This window comes from Nesoenas mayeri (assembly GCF_963082525.1).
Source record: "Nesoenas mayeri genome assembly, chromosome: Z".
Taxonomy (NCBI): domain Eukaryota; kingdom Metazoa; phylum Chordata; class Aves; order Columbiformes; family Columbidae; genus Nesoenas; species Nesoenas mayeri.
The window spans coordinates 21,629,066-21,651,522 of NC_137542.1; the positions used below are offsets into that span (position 1 = coordinate 21,629,066).

Below are 22,457 nucleotides of genomic sequence, written 5' to 3' on the forward strand. Positions count from 1 at the left end.
CCTGGATGTTTCTGCATCGCTCAAAATGATTAGTCACATAAAACTTGAAGCATGTTATGGTTTACCTTGTTCTTCTGCTTTTATTAGTATTGCTCAGCTATAACATTTCTGCACTTGCTCCTAGTTATCAGCATTATGAAAATATGGACTCTATGGTCCATATTTTTTATTATGGTCCTGAAGGTCTCTTGCAACTAAAACAATTCTATGATAATACCTATTAATTTGCCCACATTTCTAGAGCAGTCTCAGCTGTGTCAATATTCTATAACAGACAAATATCTGACTGAGTATCTGCTGCCCTGGTTACTTTATTAACATAGTAAGTTTGGGTTTGTTTCCCTCCCACCCCCTTAAATGCCTTCCTGAATCCTTCATGAAATTACGACATAATGTTTAGGGGTAATCTTTGCAAATACTGGCTATTCTTATTTCTTTCCTTATTATTATCCACAAAGTATGTTTCACTTGGTATGAATGCAGTTTGGCAAGTCTCTAAACCTGAATTTCAGAATTCATTAAAACCACTATGAGTATGTATCACAAAGTACAAGCAGAACATCACACTATTGCGTAACATGAAAACGCACTGAAGACTATATTTTCGCATACTTTATGACACGATACGGGGACAACAGGCTTCATGACACAATTACATCTCCTACAGTATTTTCTTCTTCAAACCTTTCAAATTTTCCCATAAATTTGTACTCTAGAACAACTAAAGATCCTCAATTATATCCAGTATGTGATGGGAGGAACAGCAGGAACTCTGCCTATAATAACCTGTGCACTTTGTTGGGATGGTATTTCGTCACATGAAGTAAAATCTTCAGGCAATCTGCTGGGAGAAGAAATGCCTTTTATGTGTGGGAAGGCGTAACTGAAGTAGCAGTTTCACTTCCAGTAGAGTAGCATAAGTATATATTTGCATGCTTATATATATATATACATATATATGTATGTATATATTTTTTTTTCCATGTTTTTCATTTTGCCATTGTAGTTGTCAACATCTAACAACAGCATTCAACTCTGTTCAAGGTAAGCAGTAGTAACGTTCATGTAAAGTTACAGAGACGTCAGGTGAACAGACGACAAAGTAATACAAATCAAGAAGTGGTTTCACAGGAGACTGCGTTAGAAATTCTAAGGAACTCCAGTCTGATAACGGAGGCTGCCACCTGTTTGTGGTCTCTCTCCTACAGACTTGCTTCTTTGTAAATACTGAGAGTAAACACAATGCTCCTTCCTCCCAAAATAATCAGCTTAACAAAAAAACCCCTAAAATAAAATAAAAAATACCCCCCTCCTCCAGTCTTCTTGTCGGGGAGCACCCACTATACCACCTCCACACTGGTACATGTAAGTTCCTTCCAAAAGATAAACACTACATATGGCTGTTCTGGAAAGGTCTGAGAGTTGTGTGTGCTGTATCCCTTCAAACACACCAGCTCTCTTCAGCAGCTATTTAAATATTAATTGTAGGTACTATATAAAAGAATTGTAGGTACTATATAAAAGAAAACCTTGGCAGGCATGTGCCATTCATTGTATTTAGTTACTTTATTTTCACTATCCAAACTCAAGAGAAAAGCACAGTTAAGTTTCAGACATCAATACACAGTTTTCTAAAAAAATACCCCTTTCATGTTCTCTTCAATAAACCATGAATTCAAACGTTTGCAGCCCAACCATAAGTAGCAGGTGTCTTCTTTCCTTCCCCCTCCCTAAAGGGACTTTTTCTACTTTAATATAAAGTATTGTAAACCTCTTATTCAAAAGCAAAATTCAGAAAAATAACTTGTTAGCCAAACACCTTTTCAAAATTGCTGTCTGGCATGGCACAACCTTAAGCAGTTTCTTTTGGTATAGCAATTATTGTATTTTTCAGTTAGGTTAGGTCTCTGTATTTTAAATTTAAGGCAGACAATACACAGTCTAGAAAGGTATCAGCACATATTTGTCACGGTATGGCATTTTCAGTGGACATCAGCTTTTCATAAACCATTGTGCATTTCACATTTCGGAAAGCTTGTTCAGTGTTGAACATCAGCCTTTTTCCATCAGTCTTGTTTTTCTTCCATGCTTCTACTTTTGCTCTCAGAACTCTTTCCTCCAGGTGTTTGTGATCACACATTCCTGACAATCTTCCTTTCTTTACACGAGAGTTACATTTCTCCATACAGTAACTTCTTTTCTCATACATTTCAAGGCAGTTGGTCAACATCTCAGCTAAATGCAACAATTAAGAATGTAATTTCTGGAAAAAAATAAAATAATTTTTACGTACCTTTTTAACAGTTCTATTCATCTGTACGTTTTGTAATGATTATCTCAACTATGGAAACTTTTAATCAATAGCATGATGTGACAAGAATATGGGTTTCTTTTCCTGAAAATTCATACTTCCTCTGGCTTACTACATGACTGTTGCAAGGTTGTGGAATATATTTAAATCTAATATTGAAACTTATTTATACTGATAGACAACAAACCAATATTATACTAGACAATACTTGTTTGCAGAGATTCTGTAAGATATATTGCGCGCTTACAGAAAAATTATTTCACTTCAAATATAAGTGCAAAGCAGTAGTTAACATTTTAATTCTTCATCATAGCAGCAGTCATGTATGCATAAACCAGCACTTTTTCTACAAAAAAAAAAATCACAGCATAGTCATTACACTAAATAACATTTGCAGCTGACAAATGCAATGCCAACTGAATAAAGTTTCTAAAACAAAGAACTGGGTCTGTTAACACAAAGGCTATATAAAAATATGTTGTCATACAATGCTACTGTAGATCTGAAAGCTTTCAAAATGCAGTGTTTTGTTTTTCGAAAAGGTTACTGTAATTTGCAGTAGCTAATTCAGCAAAATCACCACATTTACATCCTCATCAGCTTTTTGAGAAAACCATTTGGTCCACTCCAGGACCTAAACATTGATGCTGCAGACGACCCCACATCCCCCAGCGTCCTAAACACTCCTTGGTCCTGTTCCCCCAGCCCATCCCAAACGACCCAGACCTTTGCACAGACGGACCTGTTACAAAAGACTATGTTCCTGACCAACAGCACAAAATTAAACTGCAGTGTAAAGATATGACTTTCTCTAAAAATTATGAAATAAAGTAAAAAAAAAAAAAAATCCACAAGACACTTAAAAATCATCCTTGAGTTCAACACTGTATTTTTGCAATCAAATAGACTATAATCAGTCATACTGTAGTAGAACAAGAAAAAGACTTTTTATTCACTTGAAAAAATAGCAGACTGGAAGATTTCTTCATTGCATTACACAAACTTCCCTGAGATTTTTACATAAATTATGGCTAGCCTACTATATATTGGAAAGCAGTTAGCTACTGAGTGTCATACACTGCAAATTTTACATAATTCCTGCATATGTTATCCAGCTAAAATGCTGTTTCAATGCTTTAAAGCTGTATAATCTTTTGTTACAAAAAAACCACATACACACAACTGAGACTACAAATGCAAAGACATTTTTTCCACAAAACTTTAAATCTTCAAAAGCAACGTATAGAAATGGAGAAAACAAATGTTAAGTTGAACAAAGCACTTTAAAGTTCTTTGCAGCTTAAAAACTGATCGTGAAATTAGTTTTAAAAATAATCTATGCAAGTGCTTGGTGGCAAGAAAACCAACAGAAATCTTATAAAATGCAAAGGGCAGAAACAGGGCTGAGGCTGCCCTCCCTATTTAGCAATATCCCCTATTGTAAAATCACAATGTTGTATCAGTGACTGAGTGAGAGAAACATCACAGTGGTACAAAACACCGCTATACTGGCACTATGTTACACTAAGTAAGGTTTTCTTGTCTGTTTGCTTTTTTAAAGTTGAGGTAATTAAACTTCTGATAAGATGAATGTAGTTAACCAGAAATCTTAAGGAGGCCCCACAGTAAGTCCTCTGTTTCACTGACTAACTGCTGCAAATTTTAAAAATAAACACTTCATTTTAAATACAAATCTGGATGCCAGGTCTGTTTGCCAAGTTGTATATCCCCTTAACTGAACTTCTCTCAGCAAAAGTCCAAGAAGAACAAGCATTGTACTTCGCAAACAATAATGCTTAAGAACAAGTTAAAACAAAAGAAATATTACTTGAACAAAAAATAAACATTACTGCAACATTACTGCTTTGAGATACAAGATTATCCCCAAGTTTGATGCCTGAAGGCAAAAGCAAAGAGTTTTTTTGTCCATAAATTTCTGTTAGATTTCAAAAGCTGAATTGTACAGCATGAGTAATCTGTTCAGATAGCTCTGTTCTCCTTCCAGTTCGCAGTAACTGGGATCATGTCCTTGTCCCCCGCTGAGTGTGGAGCAATTGCACTTGTAATTCCTCCTTCCAAATAGTCTTACATTGGATATTAACAGAGAAAGAAACAGGAAGTTAACTTCGGATACTTCATTACAAAATAGACTTGATGTGGTTGTGACTGGCCATATCAGATACTGGGCCATAAACATTCTTTTTTTGTGTACTGGAAGGAAGGCATAAGGTGATCATTTTAACAGCAACGTGATGACCTGTGAAATGGAGGGCATTTTCTAGATTTTAAATTCTGCTTTAAAAAGCTCCCAGTTAGTAGACAGACTTATGACTGCATGGAAATTACAAAGACGGAAAGAACAAAAGAGCAGCATTTAAAAGCAGTATGCTTAGCTTTTTCATACTCAGAAATAAACTGAAGACACTGCCCTCTATAAAATGGCTTAATTTTATCACTGTATCTTCAATTATATAACGGGAATCTAATACTTACTCAGAGGAAAAGAAGAGTAAGAAAACCTGGATAACATGTTTGCTTTTTCATTTTAAATTAAAATTTTCACACAGATGAGTAGGTTTTCTTGCTCTCCAAGTTAAGAACAGTTTGCTCCCTTTCTGTCAGCCTACTGTATCTCTCTCCACATATTGCTGGCTGGTAACTGCTTCAGACAGGCATATTACAAGTTTCTGGGTTACAAAACCACTTCTGTTTCATTATACAGAGAAGCCATTTCTGATTCAACAATGAAAAAATTATAAAACTGTATTAACAAACATAAGCCCTTGTGCAACACACAAAATAGGGTGCCAAGTCATTATATACTCAGTGTGAAAAGACTTTTGGAAGTCTTTTCTGTGCATCTCCATTTCAACGTGGAAATACACTCTCTTTTCACCTCTTAATCTCACCACATTTTGAGTCACCTCTTTTTTGCATTGCCAAGTAAGGCAAATAATGGTGTTGTAGACTGACCATATATTAGATTATTTTATTTAGAAAAATAATTTCTCTCCCTATTGAGAATTTCAACATGTTCTCATAGTAACAAATAATATCCTGATAAAGAAAACCAGCAGGATTCCTCAGTATGCAGATTGAGATAGGATATTTGCCACACAGATTTTACTTCCAGCAAAGGTAAGATGCACACGTGTACATATGTCAATTATATACAGCAGACCAATTATATTTTGTTCTGCATTCCAACACATCCGCTGAAGAAGGGGCAGTTTTCTCATCCACCCATGTTGTCCCTTATATGATCTACTCGCTGAGCAAGATCCCTAAAGGTGGGGCGCTGCGTAACAACATTGTTCCAGCATTCTTTCATGATAGCGTAGATCTGGAGAAGAAACGAAGGAAATCAGTAGTAGGCACACAGATGCTATGAATAGTTAATAGTTACTTTGGACTGGTACAAAGAATATCCAACTTAACTCTGCGCTTCCAAGCAACGGTGGCACAAGAGCATGCCTAAAGTCTTGCTCTACCAACCAGTTTATCTGCTTGATCCTAACGACACCAAGAAGTGAGGACAGCTACTCTGCAAAAGCCTTTATTGCTATCTATATAAGGGTAGTGTGGAAATTGACTCAGCTAGTTTTTGAAACTTAAGAGACTTATGTTATTTTGCTAAGCTTTTCATCTTCTTATTTGCTCTTATTTTTTGGAAAGCTCAAAAAGGGTTAAAATGACAAATGCTTTACAAGTTTGACCAAAAAAATCAGATTTACAAAGACAGCAATTCTAAGTTAAGCTTACCCTGTGAGGTTAACATAGGCTTCTCCACATTTGTATATTAAATTCTTAATTATTACTCATATTTAATTAGAATTAAGCCAAAAAAGCTACCGTGCAAACTTAACCCACTTAAGTGGGTTAGAAGCAGATTTAAATGATTTTTGGAACAGATTTCCATTACAACAGGCACTTCACAACCATTTTCTCTTTTCCCAAACATGTACCTGACATCTGGTCACAAAACAACTTGCCAAGCTCTTCACCTGTAGTCTTCTCACTAATTTAACCCCGATCATTATTATAAACTTCTCAGACTTCCAAAAATTTTTACATGTTGCTTAAGAAAAATATGCACAGCTTCCAGGAAAACAAGTAGCATTAGTTCCTCATTTTTCAGCAAATCTGCAATGCCTGCATTGACCAAGCTGCTTCAGACCCAAGTCTACAGACATCTGGAAGATTTAGTATCTGTGATGACTGGCTTTTCAAGATCAAAACAGCACAGTTTCTGACAAAAGAGAGACATGTCCATCTTGCTTTGATATCAGAAGAAATGTCAGACATGGAAACCTTTGCATTAGTTTGGATACAGCTTCAGAAAAGTAGATTATATATTATCTTATGACATTCAGATTATCTACAAAAAGCCAAACCTTTACAATTCAACAATTGGTACAAGAAAGGTTACTTCAGAGACTTCTCTTTTGATTCCTACAGACTATTTTTTCCCCCGTGGCTTCCCTGCCCTACCTGTACCATTGTTTTACTTCTCTGCTAGACCACTTGACCCTGATCTCTCCTCTGCCTCCAGCTTTGTACAGATTGTTTCTCAACTTATTGTCAAGTGTGCTTTATTTTAAAGGGATGCAGCAACTAACCTGAGCTGAAGTTATAGATGTAAAAGGCGTAACTATTTTACTTACATTCTTTCCCTACTGATTCAGCTACCCAGCCCTACCAGTTTGACTCAAGCTGAAGTGCACCCTGCTCTGAAGAACAGAGAACTATGAGACTTGGAAGTATCATTAAAGTATTTTTAAAGCATCTGGAGTATTAGGGGGAAAAAAAGAGTACTTAATTAATTTGTGTGCTCCAAGGATGGCTTTACATACATATGCACTTCAGAATCTATGCAGAATGCAAATACAAATCTGAAGTCTGAGCTTAAAAATCTGATTCATGCACTTAACTGTGTCTGCGGTCTACAGGTAGCTCTTGTCTCAGTATGCTTGACAGTGAATAATATACACAATAAATATGAGTATTCCTATGCTTGAGGAGAGAAGAGCAAGAGAAGGAAAATAATCAAGGTAAGGAGTTCTTTCAGTCTTGGAATTAAGTGTGAAAAACTGCATTTAGCTATTAAGATACTTCTGGTAAATGTTACAGACTTCAAAAGAATCAGCCTTCACAGCTTTGAACAAGACTCCATGGAACAAGTTCTATACACTAATCTCATTGCCTTAATAAATTTATATTTTTGAAATAGAAGCCTGAGTGTCCCAGTACAGCAGCCAGTCATGATAGTCCTACTTCATATACTCAGAAAGAACACATCCTAGGCTCCTTAGGGAATGCAATCTAAAGAATCAGAAAATAAATATGATTATACTTATCATGCGACTGATAAAATAACAGGACAGCCATTCTGCTTGTATAACTACTTCAGGAATTCAAGCAGAACAAAACACGAGGTTTGCATTTACCAGGTACTCACCCTGACTGACCACCTTTCATACTATTAACATATTAATACAATACTTCACCTCATCGGGGCATCCATCTGGTCTCGGTAGTCGTCCATTATTCTTCAACAGCTCTATCAAATGAAATACAATCATCTGCCCTTGTTTATCGCTGCCAATCATGCGCATGAATTCCTGAAACAGAAGGCTGACTGTCATAAATAATTTTTAAAGGAAAAAAAGATGCTGCAATATTCTTACCAAGGGAAATTTTTTTATAAGAAGAATAAACAATAAATAGAATAATACATATCAATAATACAATTATAAATTACAAGTCCAGAAAATATATCAATAACTACTTTTTTGTGTGTGTGTGGATAAAAATAGGATGATGCATATGTAATTAAAGGCAATAAGTGACAAATCCTCTTAAAAATACGATCAACTGATGATTAGCTAGTTTTAAATAACACAGCTAGTTCTAAAGAGCTCCTTGAAATATTACAGCAAGTTCTTGATGTTTTGAAAAATCCTAGTCAAACAGAACAGATAATATACTTATATATATATATATATATACACATATAAAGATTAACAAGCTTAAAAAGTAACTACAGGTCAGAAACAGTAGGATAATTAAAGCAAGCAAACATGGCTTAGGTAAATCTTGGTATCCAAAAGTCAACATAACCCCAAAAGTAGTTTAAACCTCACTCAGATTGTCAGAGATCAAAAGTAAATGAGGAAGTACTATCAACTGAAAATAATTCCTAAGCACAACATAAAGGAATGACTTTTTCTTCCAATGCAAGGATTTTTTTTAATGATCCTTGACATGAAAATGTGAAATAACCATTGGTAGAACGTGCAAATAGCCAGAGCTGGGGAAACAATGTATAATACAAAGACTATGAGAGTTAAACAGACTGCTTTGTCTGACTGGTAAAATTAATTTTATCTTGAGACATACTAGTAGGATAACCAACCCGATGAAGTGGTGAAGGCACATGTAGAGTTGACTTATATTCCATCTGAGCCCATGACTTACTCTACCACTTTTCATTTCATAATCCTTCTGAGTAAGAACTCCAGGTGTCTGGAATGTTTATGTTACTATGCAGGAAGAGACGCCCCTGCCTGAGAGTTCTTCCTTATGGCTCAGTCATTGTATCCAGTTACTAACAGGTCTACTGAGGCCAATGCAGAGATCTTGCAAGCGCACTTCTGCCTATCATCATCATCAGTCTTTCAAAAATACATTTGCCAGGACTGAGACACTGGCCAAGGATGAGGACAACTCCAGTAAATATAAACAACTCAGCTCTCCTCTATTACATGCGCAGAGGTCTGCTAGCTGGAAATAAGACTGTGAGTCCCATTTCCAATTGGAGAACTGTTTTTCAGTGTACAAGTAGTGTACAATCTGTCCACTTTAAATCTGTCTTTAACGGTGCCTGTCAACAGTCTGTAAAAAGCCACTCCCTTTCTTTCTTGAACTTCAATAACTTACTAACTTGGGTTCCGGTAACATAACAAAACAACTTTAAAGTTACCTTTTTTAAATCAACTTAATGTTTATCTATTTGTTTAGCTCAGTCTTAGATTTGGAATAGCATTAAAAGTACATGTAATGTTGCAGTGAAACAGTTGCATCTGGGATTACCCACCAAGAAGGACAAGAAAGAACAATCTATAATGAGAAATTTTAAAATCTTTTTCAAACAGATAGGAGTTACAGGATGGATAAGATCTGCACAGACTATCAGACAATTCTCAGATTTTCTTTCCTTCCTATGGATTGATATTAATACATTCTAGGAGGTTGCTGATTCTGATTGGATGCTACCTCATAAACACTAAGGGATCCCCAGAAAAGGATTAGTAAAAATCAAGCTATTTAGGTATCTGAACGAACTATGTACTTTTGAAAATTTAAATAAATCAAAGAACCTCTGAGAACCATTAACTATGTACTTACAGCTGGTGGGCTTTTGCTCTTGTCAATATACGTGAAGAGTTCATACAAGACCACACCAAAACTCCACACATCTGAGGCCACAGAAAACTTGCTTTCTGTCAGAGATTCTGGAGCATACCTGTAACACGTGGCAACACAAATATTTCTCTGTGTAATATGTATCCTTTTGGTTTGCAATATATTTCTTTTAATAAGACTGCCTTTTTTTTTTTTTTTAATGAATAAGTGATCTTTGTTCACAGGTATTAGCACATTCACATTTCCTTCTACTAACTTCACCAATAACTATTCTTGTAATGGCAGTTTATTGGCATTGAAAACACCAACCACCTTAAGCAAACAGTTAGTGACAACTATATCCAAGTTGTTTGTTGTACCTTTTTTTTTCCTTCTCCAAACAAAGTTGTAGATTTAATTTTTAATCCATATAGACGCACTGAGAAGCCCCACAATGCTGCTTCATAAATTCACACATGGCACACATGACTTTCACAATGCTGGGCAACTGACTTGGGAGTTTGCACTTAATAATTCCACAAAATGTGAAGTAATTGGCTGAAACTGCAAAAACTGAAAATGTGCCATGATTCAGTATACCAAAGGAAGACTTACCAAAATATAGGGCTTTCACCAGGTTCTTTTACTTTGTAGTATTCTTTGTCTTGTGGCAAGACTTTTGTCAATCCAAAGTCTCCAATTTTAACTCTGTTCTCATTCTCCACCAAGATATTTCTTGTTGCTAAATCCCGGTGAACATACCTTTTTGTACCCAGATACTCCATGCCCTAGGTGTAAAATTCACAAACAACAGGAAAAGAGTTAGTTTTACCAATAAGTAGGTGGACTTTGCCTAAAGGGATGACTGAACCTCAAAGTTAAAACCAAATACAAGTCACTACCAAAATCAGTGTGCTTGGACATTTGTCTTCTCTGAGTTACTTCTTCCAAGTGCAGGGACTTCCCTTAACTGAGGGGAGACAGACTGAGCACCTGTCACTGACCTGTGTTTTTTGATTATGTAGCTGGATAACCATTACAGCTCCTTTTTGTGGCCAAAAGCAGTTTGCCAGTGATAGACAGAAGGAAAAAAAAAATTGTGCTGAGTTACACAATCCAGGGCAGATGAGAAGACTGTTCTGTTTACCTGTTTCATTTAATCTTTTTTCCTCACTTTGTACACCCACTTTCCTGCTTGCTTTATGAAACTTAATATGATGTATCCTTGAATTTGACAACTATTCTCTGACTGTATTCCCACAGTGTGTGTTGTTGCTCTTCTGAATGGACCATTATTCACCTACACAGTTCTGTTTATTGTTACATTTCCACGAGTTGCCGTAACAAAACATCGGCCTGAAGCCATTTTGTCTTTTGCAGCTGCTGATATCTTCTAACTAATGCACACAATTCTTTTTGCTAACAACAAAAAGTGGAAGAAGCCACTGTATGTAGTGGCATTTTCTTACACAGCAACAAATGGTGGACAGAAGTTGACACTGCACAACATCAAGATATTCCTGACTCAGGTGAAAGGAAACGCTCAGAAAGCTGTCAGAGTTCTATGAGAAAGCATCTCACTCCTTCAACACAACCAAAAAGCAGTAAATGATGCTAAGAACATCATTTAACTCAGCAGTTCTAAACACCAATGTTATAGTAGTAATGCTAAAACATTTCTTTTTCTCTTTTACTTTTTAAGTGAGAAACCTCAGAAGTGGTTTGAGTCCAAAGCTGCACTTTCCTCTCGGATGCCTGCTACCCCCCAGCACCACTGGGTAGCTCTGCTGTTTACTCGCATCCCATTCTAAAACCCTTAAAAAAATGCCTCACTTACCCACTACTATCCTGGAAAATAACCAACCTGCCTGTTTCAAAGTGAGACTCCTGGGTTTCCAACACAACAGTCTATGTAAATGCTGTAACATTTTATTACTCCTACATACTGTACTGGAAACAGTCCTGAAGTTTCTCTCATGATAGTAATTTTTCTGTTAGCCTGGAAAATAACTGTTGTAAGAGAGGTATTTAAATCATGCGAATTCTAAGTGGAAATCATAATCTTGTGGCACTAATCTAACAATGTAGTTGAGTTTAATTATATGATTTCAAATGTTGCTATCATTACAGTTGGGCTCTCCACTTTAAGCATCAGGAGATGGAAAAATAAGTTTATTCTTAGCCTCTTCTCCTATCGGCCAGCATTAACAAAATGCAGGGCTAAAAGACCAAAAAAGAACATCCCAGAAATCAGATGCATGGAGATGCTAACTTCCTTATTTGCCAGTCTTCTTCTTTGAAGTCACACCTAGAGTCCTATTGCTTGCCACCAGACACAAGCACAAGCTGCACCAGATGACAGCTGCACTACTTTGCATTTATAGAAACATCATCACTAGTAAATGGCATCTCTGAAAATTTTGATTTTCACAACATGAGATATGTATTAAAATAATATCACCTTTAAGTCAGGTATTTATTTCCAGAATACCCTGTTTCCCCAAAACTAAGACCTACCCCAAAACTAAACCCTAGCATGATTTTCCAGGATTCTTGAGGATACTTGAAATATAAGCCCTACTCTAAAAATAAGCCCTAGTTACAGTTCTTATAAAAAGTCAATTTAAATAGTGTCCAGGCTGCTATGCATGTAAAAAAAGTAAAATTAATTGGCAACAGAATGCAGCAGGACAGACAGACCTTTCAGCAAGAAAGGCTGACACCTGACAGACAACTGACAGCTGCATTGCCAATGCACTACGAGCAGGCTACAAGGACAGGAGCTGCTCAGTTAAGGAAAGCGCTGTTGCTAGACATGAGGAACTGGGCGCAATGGTTCTAAAGCAGAGTCACAAGAAATTCATGACAGAATTCAGTGTTTGGAGAGTTATGATGGTGTTCCAGAATGTGATGACATGACTATATTTGAATAAATGTTGATTTTTTTTGTTCAAGAATAAAATGCAGAGTGCTGTTCATGGAAAAATAAGACATTCCCCGAAAATTAGCTGTAACGCATCTTTTGAAGCAAAAATTAATATAGGACCCTGTCTTATTTTTGGGGTAGTAGCAAGGAATCAAATGACAGCAACCATGCAAACACACTCATCTTAGCACTCAGGTAAGGGCATGCCTCCACTTCTCTCATATTTGAGAGAAGAGCAGCAAGGCAGAAGAGAAAATTTTTCTGTTAAAAACCCCAAAATAACAGAGTGACAGAAATACAGAGCAGAAAGTTGTGAGATGCTGAAAGAGCAAACAAAAACAGCTAAAAGAAAGGGGGAAATGTGATCAGCTAAAGGAAAAGCATTCAGATTCCATTTTGTAATATTAGGTACTTGCTATGTTTTAATTAAGTTGCTTTAAAGTAACAGAATGCTGAGGATTAAAGGGAAATATTAAACCGAGCAATATAACCTTTGCTTTCCAGGTAGTACAGCAACAATGGTGCAAAGCAAGACACATACACTGCAATTCTTACACTTTGCTTCCCTTAGAAGTGAAGATACTTCTTAAAGAGTAAGTCCTATATATGGACTTGTCACATTCTCAGACTTTGTGTACCCATGCTTTGTCACATGAAAGCAAGATGTTTTCTCACTTAAGTATCTGCAAAAGGCATATTCTAGCTCCCTTCCTCTTGGTTGGTGCGTGGTATGTAGGAAGCAGTCATTTTCATGACCATCCTGAAGACCTGTATATATTTCAATGCTTCTTTTATACATGCATATGTACACACATACATTAAGAACCTTTCTCTTTGTACTTTCTGACTTCATTTCCTTTTCCAAAGTGTTTTGCCATACCTGCACTGCCTGTGAAAGCAAAATCCACCTCTGTTTCAGAGACCAGTGTCCTGAGATATGCTGCAACTGTTGTTCCTTTAAGCTTTGTAAAAAGCTTTGGATAAGGCCTGAAGACTTCCACACGTAAGCTTCAGAGCTTCTTACATGAGTAAACAGGGCAGGGGCCTTACAACCCTTTGGGTCATAGCCTGAGATGGCCACAGAATAAAACAGGTAAGTGGCTGCAGACTTTGTGTGTTCAAAAATCCCTGCTGCAACTTTATTCTATGAAAGATTCACTGTCACTGTCCTCCCAGGTGGTGCTGAGTGTTAGACTCTTACAGCTCTTTGCTTGAAGAAAGATTTTTTTTTTTTTTTTTCCAGTGGCTTACCAGCACTGATAATAACAGTTATTTTGCAGCAGAAATGATATGGAGAGAATTTCTTATGCTTGTTAACAGAGAATGACTTCTCATTTTGAACACACAGATCAGAAGGCTTTTTAACCCTCTTTGAGTGGGTGGCCACATGTCCAACCCTTCCTCTCTGTGAAAAGACTGACACCTGCCAAAGGCTTGTGAACGTTTGCTGTTTTCCAACCCCATTGCACATTGCTTTTCCATCGAGAGTTTTTGGTGGAGACTACCCATCTAGCCTTGCACAGCAAAGCACAGGGACAGGTGAGAACAGCTGCTGAAGGTGCATGCAGCATCCTCTATACATGCCCTGTAGCTAAGAGGTTTACTGAGTCAGCTCCGTTTCAAGCGGGAACTATCAAGTTCTGTTCATCAGGTGGAAGCTGAAATGTCTGGACATCATCTTGGTTCTGGCAGACTCTCCTGGCCTCTTCTGCAGATATTGCAGAAGGAAGTCTTCTGCTCTGAATATGGCAGGGATTGCCAGACATAACAATATCCATGGGCTATGTACCCCGAAGAACACTCATTAATTTTAAGTAACCTACTGTTTCCATGTCTTTGAGTAGGTACTGTGCAAAGGAATTTGAAAATATTTCTGCCTACATGCCTTGAGGGGATGAGGTTTGGGTTTTTTTATCCTCTTCTCTTTCCCCCTTGCCCTGCATAATAACAATAAAAACAGAGCAGGCATAAACCCTCTTACTAAGGAAATGAGATATCACAATAGACAACAGATTTTTGCCCCCCTTTTCAGGATTTTATGAAGGATGTTCAGTACCAACCACTGAGACTAACAAATAACATATTATGGCTTTGGGTACTTCTGTGACCTCTAGTTCTTCATACAGAAAGCATGTATCTTTGCTCTTTCTGCTAAATAAGGTAATATTATTTACAGTTTAAAGTAAATATCTTAAACATATAACATAATGTTACAGTGTTTTTACAGCCCAATGTCCACATTCTGAAAAATTCATTATGATATGTCATGAACAGTTTGCTTGGGTGAGTGCATTAACTCCTGTAAATTTTATTTCTGCTCTCATTAGTGTGAAAAAATTCTTTAATTCTTCTGAAGGAAATACAAGCTAATCAAACTATAAAATAAACACAAATAAATGCAGTATATTCAGCCTCAGTCAGCAGAGAGGCCAGTCTCCGCACTCTGCATTAAGATACTCAGAAGTTTGTCTGGTTCTTGAGTACATGAATACATATTGCTACTTCTTTTAGGGTTATATGGCGCTATCAGCCCAACAGTATTATAAAAGATCCAGTTCTGATTGTTTTGAGACAAATGAGGCAAGACCAAAGAGACAAAAATTTGTTGAAAAATGTCAATCTGAAACTTCCTACCTTGCATATCTGAGATGCATACAGCAAAAGCTTCTTGTGGTCCAGCCTCTCCTTGTGCTTCTGCAGATAATCTCGTAAACTTCCATATGGTAAATATTCCATAATCAATCTTAGATTTCTACGACCTTTTACAACAACAACAAAATACACTTTATATTTTAAAACTTGCAACTGGAAAGTGACAGAAAAATTAACATTCACAAATGTCTATGAATAAAAGTAATAGAAAACTGTCTTAATTAAAAAAAAAAATACATGGAGATCACAATGCCATTTTTCATATACTAGTTAACTGCATTTGTTCAGGAAATGCCAATTATTTTAAACACGACAATACTGTGAATATGCTTGATATACAGAGCATCACTAATCAAGAACCCCTCATCAATACTTTAACTACTATTGATAAAGCAAAGTAAAATTGCCACATGTGTGTATCTGTGTTTATGTAAGTCCTCCTCATTGCTGAGATGAACCTCAGAACAGTAACTGACATCAACCGGCCAGCAATTTTACCATCTTTAAGAACTTAGCCTGATTTTGAGCCCATGCTTTCATTCATCAACTTGAACAGCATCAACAATTCACTCAAACACATCCATTTCTTAAACTTTTTCATGTCTAGTCTTTTAGTGTATTGGCTGTACAGGAATTAGTAATATCCACTCTGGGATGCTACATTGAGCAAAATAGAACAATAGTTACACAAAGGTTGCATTTTTCCACTTAACTCTAAATTCTTTTCTAGGAAGACTTTCATGCTTTAAGACAAAAAAAAAAAATAGGTAACTAGTCAAAATGGCACTTTCTCTAAATCAAATTGTGCAATGAGCTGAATGAATAAAATGTCCAGCTTGTACTGAGTAGTATACTAAAAACACCATTTCCTTTGATTCGTGCTAAGTCCTGGTAAAGTCAGGACAAGTCAGTGGCTTTCATAAACACTTACCTCTCCGAACTTCTCAGTAAGCACACTTAGGTGTACACCTCAAGGTGTATTCAATATAGCACGTACCTGCACTGTAGCATACTCCTTTGTATTTAACAATGTTATCATGTTGCAGAGATTTAAGTATTTCAATTTCTCTTTCGAAGTCCCTAAGGTGCTCTTCTGTGCTATGTTGCAGCTTTTTCACAGCCACCACCTCTCCAGTATTATCCTGCAGTGGGTCATACCGGCACATCTCAACACTGCCAAAATTTCCCTGGATCACAAATGGAAATGTTGAATCAAAACCAAGTCCATATCACTGTCTCTTTATTAGTGCTTGTTTACACTGCCTCAGTGCTCACCGTATCAGAAGTAAGGTGACCACAACTAATTATTTAAGTGAAATGCCACAAAATATCCCTGAGAGAAAAGGAGTACAGGATCACAGCTAACAGTTCTGTAAGAAACATGTTCTATGAAAGGACGCAAACAGCACAGGAGGAAAACAAGACAAGGAGAGGGGGTGACGTCCATTAATTTTCGCTCCCTTCTTCACAAATTTCCACTTCTACTTTCAAATGGTCAGTTGGCACACGTTTCCTGCACTGGCAAAACCCCCTTAATTTAGGTTCCTCTTGGCTCTCAATTCTCCTTTGTTTCTTGCTGGTTCTCCCCCTGTAAGTTTCAATGTTTCACCTTCTTCCTTTCCTCTGTTTATATTGTCTTTATCTTCCTTTATGCAGTCATCACCTGCCGCTCTGGTCCTCTCCTTGTGCTATGCTACCATGTACAGTCAACAGCCAACCATGTGCAAACAGAAGTAGTTCTGCTGCTTCGCTTTCACTAGGACTTGGAATCAAAAGAACATATAGCTATCGTGTCAATAAAAAAACATCCACTAACAAGGAGCCATTATGAAAAAATGGTACTTGGTGAAAATCTGCCGGTTGCACTTGGTCATCTGTCCAGGCATGCTTTCACACAGCCAGGCTGCAGTGACTTGTAAAAACAGTAACCAAACACTGATTTCTAAAGCCTAAAAAGTTCAAGGACTACTATATCACAAAGACACTACTGAATTTAGGGACTGCATATTCCGACTTCTCAGAGTATGCATGCACAAAAAACCCCAACCCCGCTAGTTCTATGTAAGACTGCTCTGGAGCATTTTTCAATTTATACCATGTATAAAAAAAGAAAAAAAAGTTTATGTCAGATGCAGCTCTGCATTACTGAAAAAAGATTTTAGCCTTCTGGTGTGACTGGATTCATTGTAGAGGTCAGTCACCTTTGTCCTATCTAATGATATTGTGAATCTGGAAAAAGATCTAAAGGGAACTACACATTGTGGTCAGATATGACTGAAATGATTAATTTCTGTAACAAAATTTTCAATGTAAATAATGTATATGGGGTCATTGGAAGATAACTGAAAATATAGTTATTTCCTAGGTGATTAGAGAATTTTAAAACAACCTACCTTGCCAAGTTGCTGTAAAAACTTAAGATGTCTTTCTTCAAATTGTGTTGGGTCACGATCCTCAAAAGCACCAGAAAATCCAAGTGCTCCAATTCTCATATTTGGCAACATATCACTCTCTGTCAACAGCTCGTAATCTAAAGGGCAGGAGGAAGGAGGAGAGAGAGCAAGGTAACAGGTGGCACAGGAAAGCCAAGAGAAGAATGAAGAAACTTATTACAATTGTGGTATGGCCTATCTCAGCAGAATATCAAAAACCACCCTAATCTCTATATAGTAACTTGCAGTCAAAGACAAAGATATATTACAAAAATGTCAAATATATTGTCTTGACTCATAGCAAGTCTTGCCTTAATCTCCTAATTTTCCTTTTTTTTTCCAGGCCTATTGTACTTCAAATTTAGCAACTACTGTACAACAACTCCACTACTGCAGAAGTGAGAAATGTAAATGTCACAACAGCTTCTGATAACATGTGTCTTCCACTTAGAAAAAAGAAAGGCACCTATTTGTTGTACTGAGAGAATAAAGAAAGACAGTCACAAACATAACATACTTCCATAAGAGACTGAATGTTTTGGATAGACATTAATCAAACCAGAAAACTGTTTTCTCTTACAAAAAACTAAAAAGCAGTAACATAGCGCCCTTATGAACTCAGATTTCCAAGGCTGCTTTGAAGAGTGGCTGTGGGTCAACACACCAAAAGGGAAAGCACCATATGAAAATGAACCAATGGTAATCAGGGTTCTTTTTGTCTACTGTGTTCCTGTTGTATCACAGACTCACCTGGAGTGAACAAACTGTTCAAGTCACGTATAATTGCTCTAAATGAAGGCCTGAAATCTGGCTCATAATCCATACAGTTGTTTATGAGGTTTGCTAGTTCTGTCCAGTTGGGGGCAGGAAGCTGGTGCCTATCTTCATAAAACTGTAGTTTCTGGAATTAAACAGATAAAAGCTGTTTTAATATACAACCATGAAGAGCTGCAGAAGCCTTAACATTCTCACCAGAGCAGTCGAAAATTACAGCTGTCAACCAAGACTTGTTATCTCACCAAACGTAGATCTGACTAACTCAAATCAAATGGATGACTATGTAGCACGATTCAGAGTAATCGTTTCAGAAATTCCCAGTCAGTTGCTAGTGGAAGATTAACAAAACGGGTGAAGATAATAAGACAGACGGTGCCTGTTTTGTTGGTAATTCCATAAAACCTCAATTGGACGGAGTCCAGCAGAAAATTCTATCCCCCTGTGAGCTGGCTAAGCATCTCCAGTTGTGAAATGTTTCATAAGCATTATGAAAGAATGTGGATTTTGAGAAGGTAACAGTCCATTTATAAAATATAATACAATGAATCTTTTTGCTTCCAATTATGGAAGCAAATATATAAGAAAAAATATGTTACTGGAACACGTTACCCCTTCGCCTCCTGTCCCTAACTGAGTCAAAGTTAACATTTCTGGTTTAACTAAAACAGTAGAATTTATCTCCAACACACCAAGTCTTGCAGCATTCAAGATGTTAAACTACTAGAATAATACCTATTGAAATCCATGTACATATTAGGAATGCTTTTTGTTTAAACTGACACATTGTTGTAACAATGTAACAGAAACATGAATAAGAGAATACTGGAAACACTGTACTTTGTCTCCATAAAAATAAAACCAAACAATATAAAACTAAACCTCAACTCATCACTTCTCATCATTATTTACCAGTAAAAGTGTCCTTTTCCTACAGTGGTCATGGGTCATACCACCTTACATGCCGATACAGTTACAATAGCAGACATTTTAAATTAGAAGTGTCCAAAGAGCTGTTGTGACTGCAGACTCAGTAAAACTTACTCTTGAAGAATCCAGTGCACTCAGAGGTTTGTCTCCCCCGCTGCAGATTTCCCACAAAGTAGTACCAAAACTCCATTTGTCTGTGGCCAGGCTTAATTGTTTGGGATTCTCAATACATTCAGGTGGGACCCATGGTATTCGCTCAAGAAGGACTGCATGATCATGCAAAGGAAACATCATGTTAAGATGAATAATAAAACCAGAAAATTCTATAGTATATTTGATTTAGTAAAAATTACTGTAGTATGCATAGGAATTTCATTCTGTGATGTGATTTTAATACATTTCCAAGTTTACTCCTGCCTGAAAAAAAAAAAAAGCTACAGAACACATAAAAATATTTATGAATCAGAATGGAGGACCATTAGTTTTATTGTAAAATGAGCCTAATGTTGTAAAACCACCTTAATGTCATTTACACATTATATTTTTGCTCCAACATCTGTATTTTACCCAACGTTACCAAGATTTAGTAGCTACCACAAAGGAACTAGATGGCAAAGAGTAAAAAGTACTTTGCTAGTAGTTGGCACATTGTGGTATAGTAAAGGTGCCATAACAAGGAATTTCCTACTATTTGTTTTTTTAAACTTTTGGTATTGAGTGTAGTAACAAGTTAAAAGATTATTCAGTACTTGTCAGAGGTCCTTAAAATGAGATCTCAGAAGATTAACGTAGGCTTCTCCTTTACAAAGAGGGAATTTCAACAGTTTATTGGAAAATAACGACACTGCATTGCTTATAGTCTCTTAGATGTATTATCTCTTTTGGCATGTATAAAATTACCACGTATAAAGTGTGATAAATTTTCCAAAATTATTTAAAAGACTAGGTAAAGAAAAGTAAGGTTGCTTCAACTTCATTAGCACAAAAACCTTGCACACACTTACAATTTATTTTCATTTAATGCATTTTGCTTTATAAACAGCATTAGAACAGCCTCAATGTCAGATGATAATACAGTGTTTGTAGCACCATCAAGTGGCTTCAGGCATTGACCAAGAAATGCACTGAAGATGATTTACAGCTGCCAGGCAACATTTTCAAAAGTGCATTTACTTTCAGATCTGAAAGCTTATGTAAGCTATAGAATACGACAATTCAATCTTGATCAATAATAAGATACTAAGTTCAGCAGCTACCTGGAGGTGCAACAGACTTATTCACAGTACACTGTAGCGTACTAATAATACTACCAGTGAAAATGAGCTTGAAAATGAGAACAGCAGAAAAAAAACCCCACCACCTCACACAATGGATAATTGTGGCTTTATTTCCTGTTCCTATTTGCTGATAAAGAAGAAACATTCAAAACTGCTGCCTAGGAATGGAGAAATTATTTTAAAGTGACAGATGGACAAAATAACAGAATACCTTAGATGGTGATCAGAAAAACAAGACAGCCAAAACAAAACAAGAACATCAACAAAAAACAAACCACAAATAAAATGACAAAAAAACAACCAGCCAATATACAGCAATATCAAACAAACCACAAACAAAATGACAAAAAACCAACCAACCAATGAACCAAAACCCCGCAAATTTCTTTTAAGTCAGAAGCATTAAACAAGAAAGCTGACACAAAAACTTACTGTCTCTTGGCAAAACTGTAATGCTGATGCCAGGATCACTTAGTTTTATAAATGGGAGGTTTCCAGACTTTCTGTCTTCCTCTCTGATAAGCAAGATGTTTTTTGCACAGACATTCCCATGAACAAGGCCCTTATCCTCCTATGAGCAAAAGTGTGTCTTATAAATACTGACAAAAAACTTATGTTTGAAGATGTATTTTAAAACCAATACTTTACACCATAATGGAAACAACAGTAGAGAAAACAATGATCACAGATTTAAGTTGATCAAATATCGGACATGTCACCAGTTCTTCTCAGACTTATGCTTTCTAGCCAATTTTTACACATTTTAATTATCTACCTCAAGTTTCAGGTTTAAAACTATCTGACCTTTATTACAGGAGAAGAATAGTGGTCCATCATTTAAACTCTGTTCAAGGGAAGATTCATCTCATCATATAACCTGTCTCAAATAACAGCCTTTACATTGAATTAAATAGACTGTAAGGTTGGGAGCTGGTGCACAAAAAGAATGTACTAGTAGTCTGAACAGTACAATGTTTTCCCCTCTCAGCGGCTAACTACTAACACTACCAGGAAATAGTTTATATTCAGCATCATGAGTTAAGAAGAGAAAACCAGAAAGGATTGATTCCTGGGAGGCAGGAGTAGGGGGGGAATTACTAGAAATGTATTTTTATTTCAACTGAAACATAAAGCATTAAAAAACAATGAGAAATTCAATTACACTTTGTGCAAGACACAATGGTCTGTTCTTGGTTATTCACTATCTTCAAATACTCTCCTCCAGAGTTTTGAGAAGGGGGGTAATAAATCAGCCATTCTATATGTATTAGCCTGAAACACTTGAATTCAGCTATTACCAAAACTGTAGAATAAACTACTCACCAGAAAATGCATAGCTAATGCCAGCTGTTTGGCTACTTCCAGCTTCCACAAGATATTTATAACATTTTTGTTCTTTTTCAAATACGTATCCAAGGATCCAAATTTTACATATTCTTGTACAAGGATGTCTGATTTAAAAAAGTAAAAGGAGTAACATTAAAACCAACACTAAAAAAATGTAATTTCAAGACAGATTCATTACTCCAGTACTACCCATCTCTGTTATACCAAATTTGGGAACAAAGCTATATAACATCTGAGTACTGCCACAAATTCTGTGTTCTTTATACTTATTCACAGTGTGGAAATTTGCCTTATTGCTTTTAAGATGCAAAATTACTGTATTTAATAGGTTGTTTTAAAAAATAGGTTTCCATCTGAACAAATCCAGTGAGCATCCTTCCACCCTCACTTGAAAGGCACAATAA

The 22,457-nt window shown here is 36.5% G+C and overlaps 1 protein-coding gene across 15 annotated transcripts in view; it reads right to left on the minus strand.

Moving 5' to 3' along the window:
- Positions 1–1,551: 1,551 nt before the first annotated feature.
- JAK2 (Janus kinase 2) overlaps positions 1,552–22,457 on the minus strand; it is a 93,342-nt gene continuing 72,436 nt past the window's right edge. For all 15 annotated transcript variants that reach the window (XM_080362708.1, XM_080362702.1, XM_080362705.1 and 12 more), the window contains 11 exons: positions 22,030–22,157; positions 21,139–21,277; positions 19,544–19,695; positions 18,476–18,626; positions 17,687–17,823; positions 16,291–16,480; positions 15,276–15,400; positions 10,331–10,503; positions 9,719–9,836; positions 7,819–7,932; positions 1,552–5,654 (listed from right to left, as the gene is read on the minus strand). In XM_080362708.1, the coding sequence (XP_080218834.1) occupies positions 5,547–5,654; positions 7,819–7,932; positions 9,719–9,836; positions 10,331–10,503; positions 15,276–15,400; positions 16,291–16,480; positions 17,687–17,823; positions 18,476–18,626; positions 19,544–19,695; positions 21,139–21,277; positions 22,030–22,157 (1,535 nt within the window). In that variant the 3' untranslated portion in view covers positions 1,552–5,546. The remainder of the gene's footprint in view (positions 5,655–7,818; positions 7,933–9,718; positions 9,837–10,330; positions 10,504–15,275; positions 15,401–16,290; positions 16,481–17,686; positions 17,824–18,475; positions 18,627–19,543; positions 19,696–21,138; positions 21,278–22,029; positions 22,158–22,457) is intronic.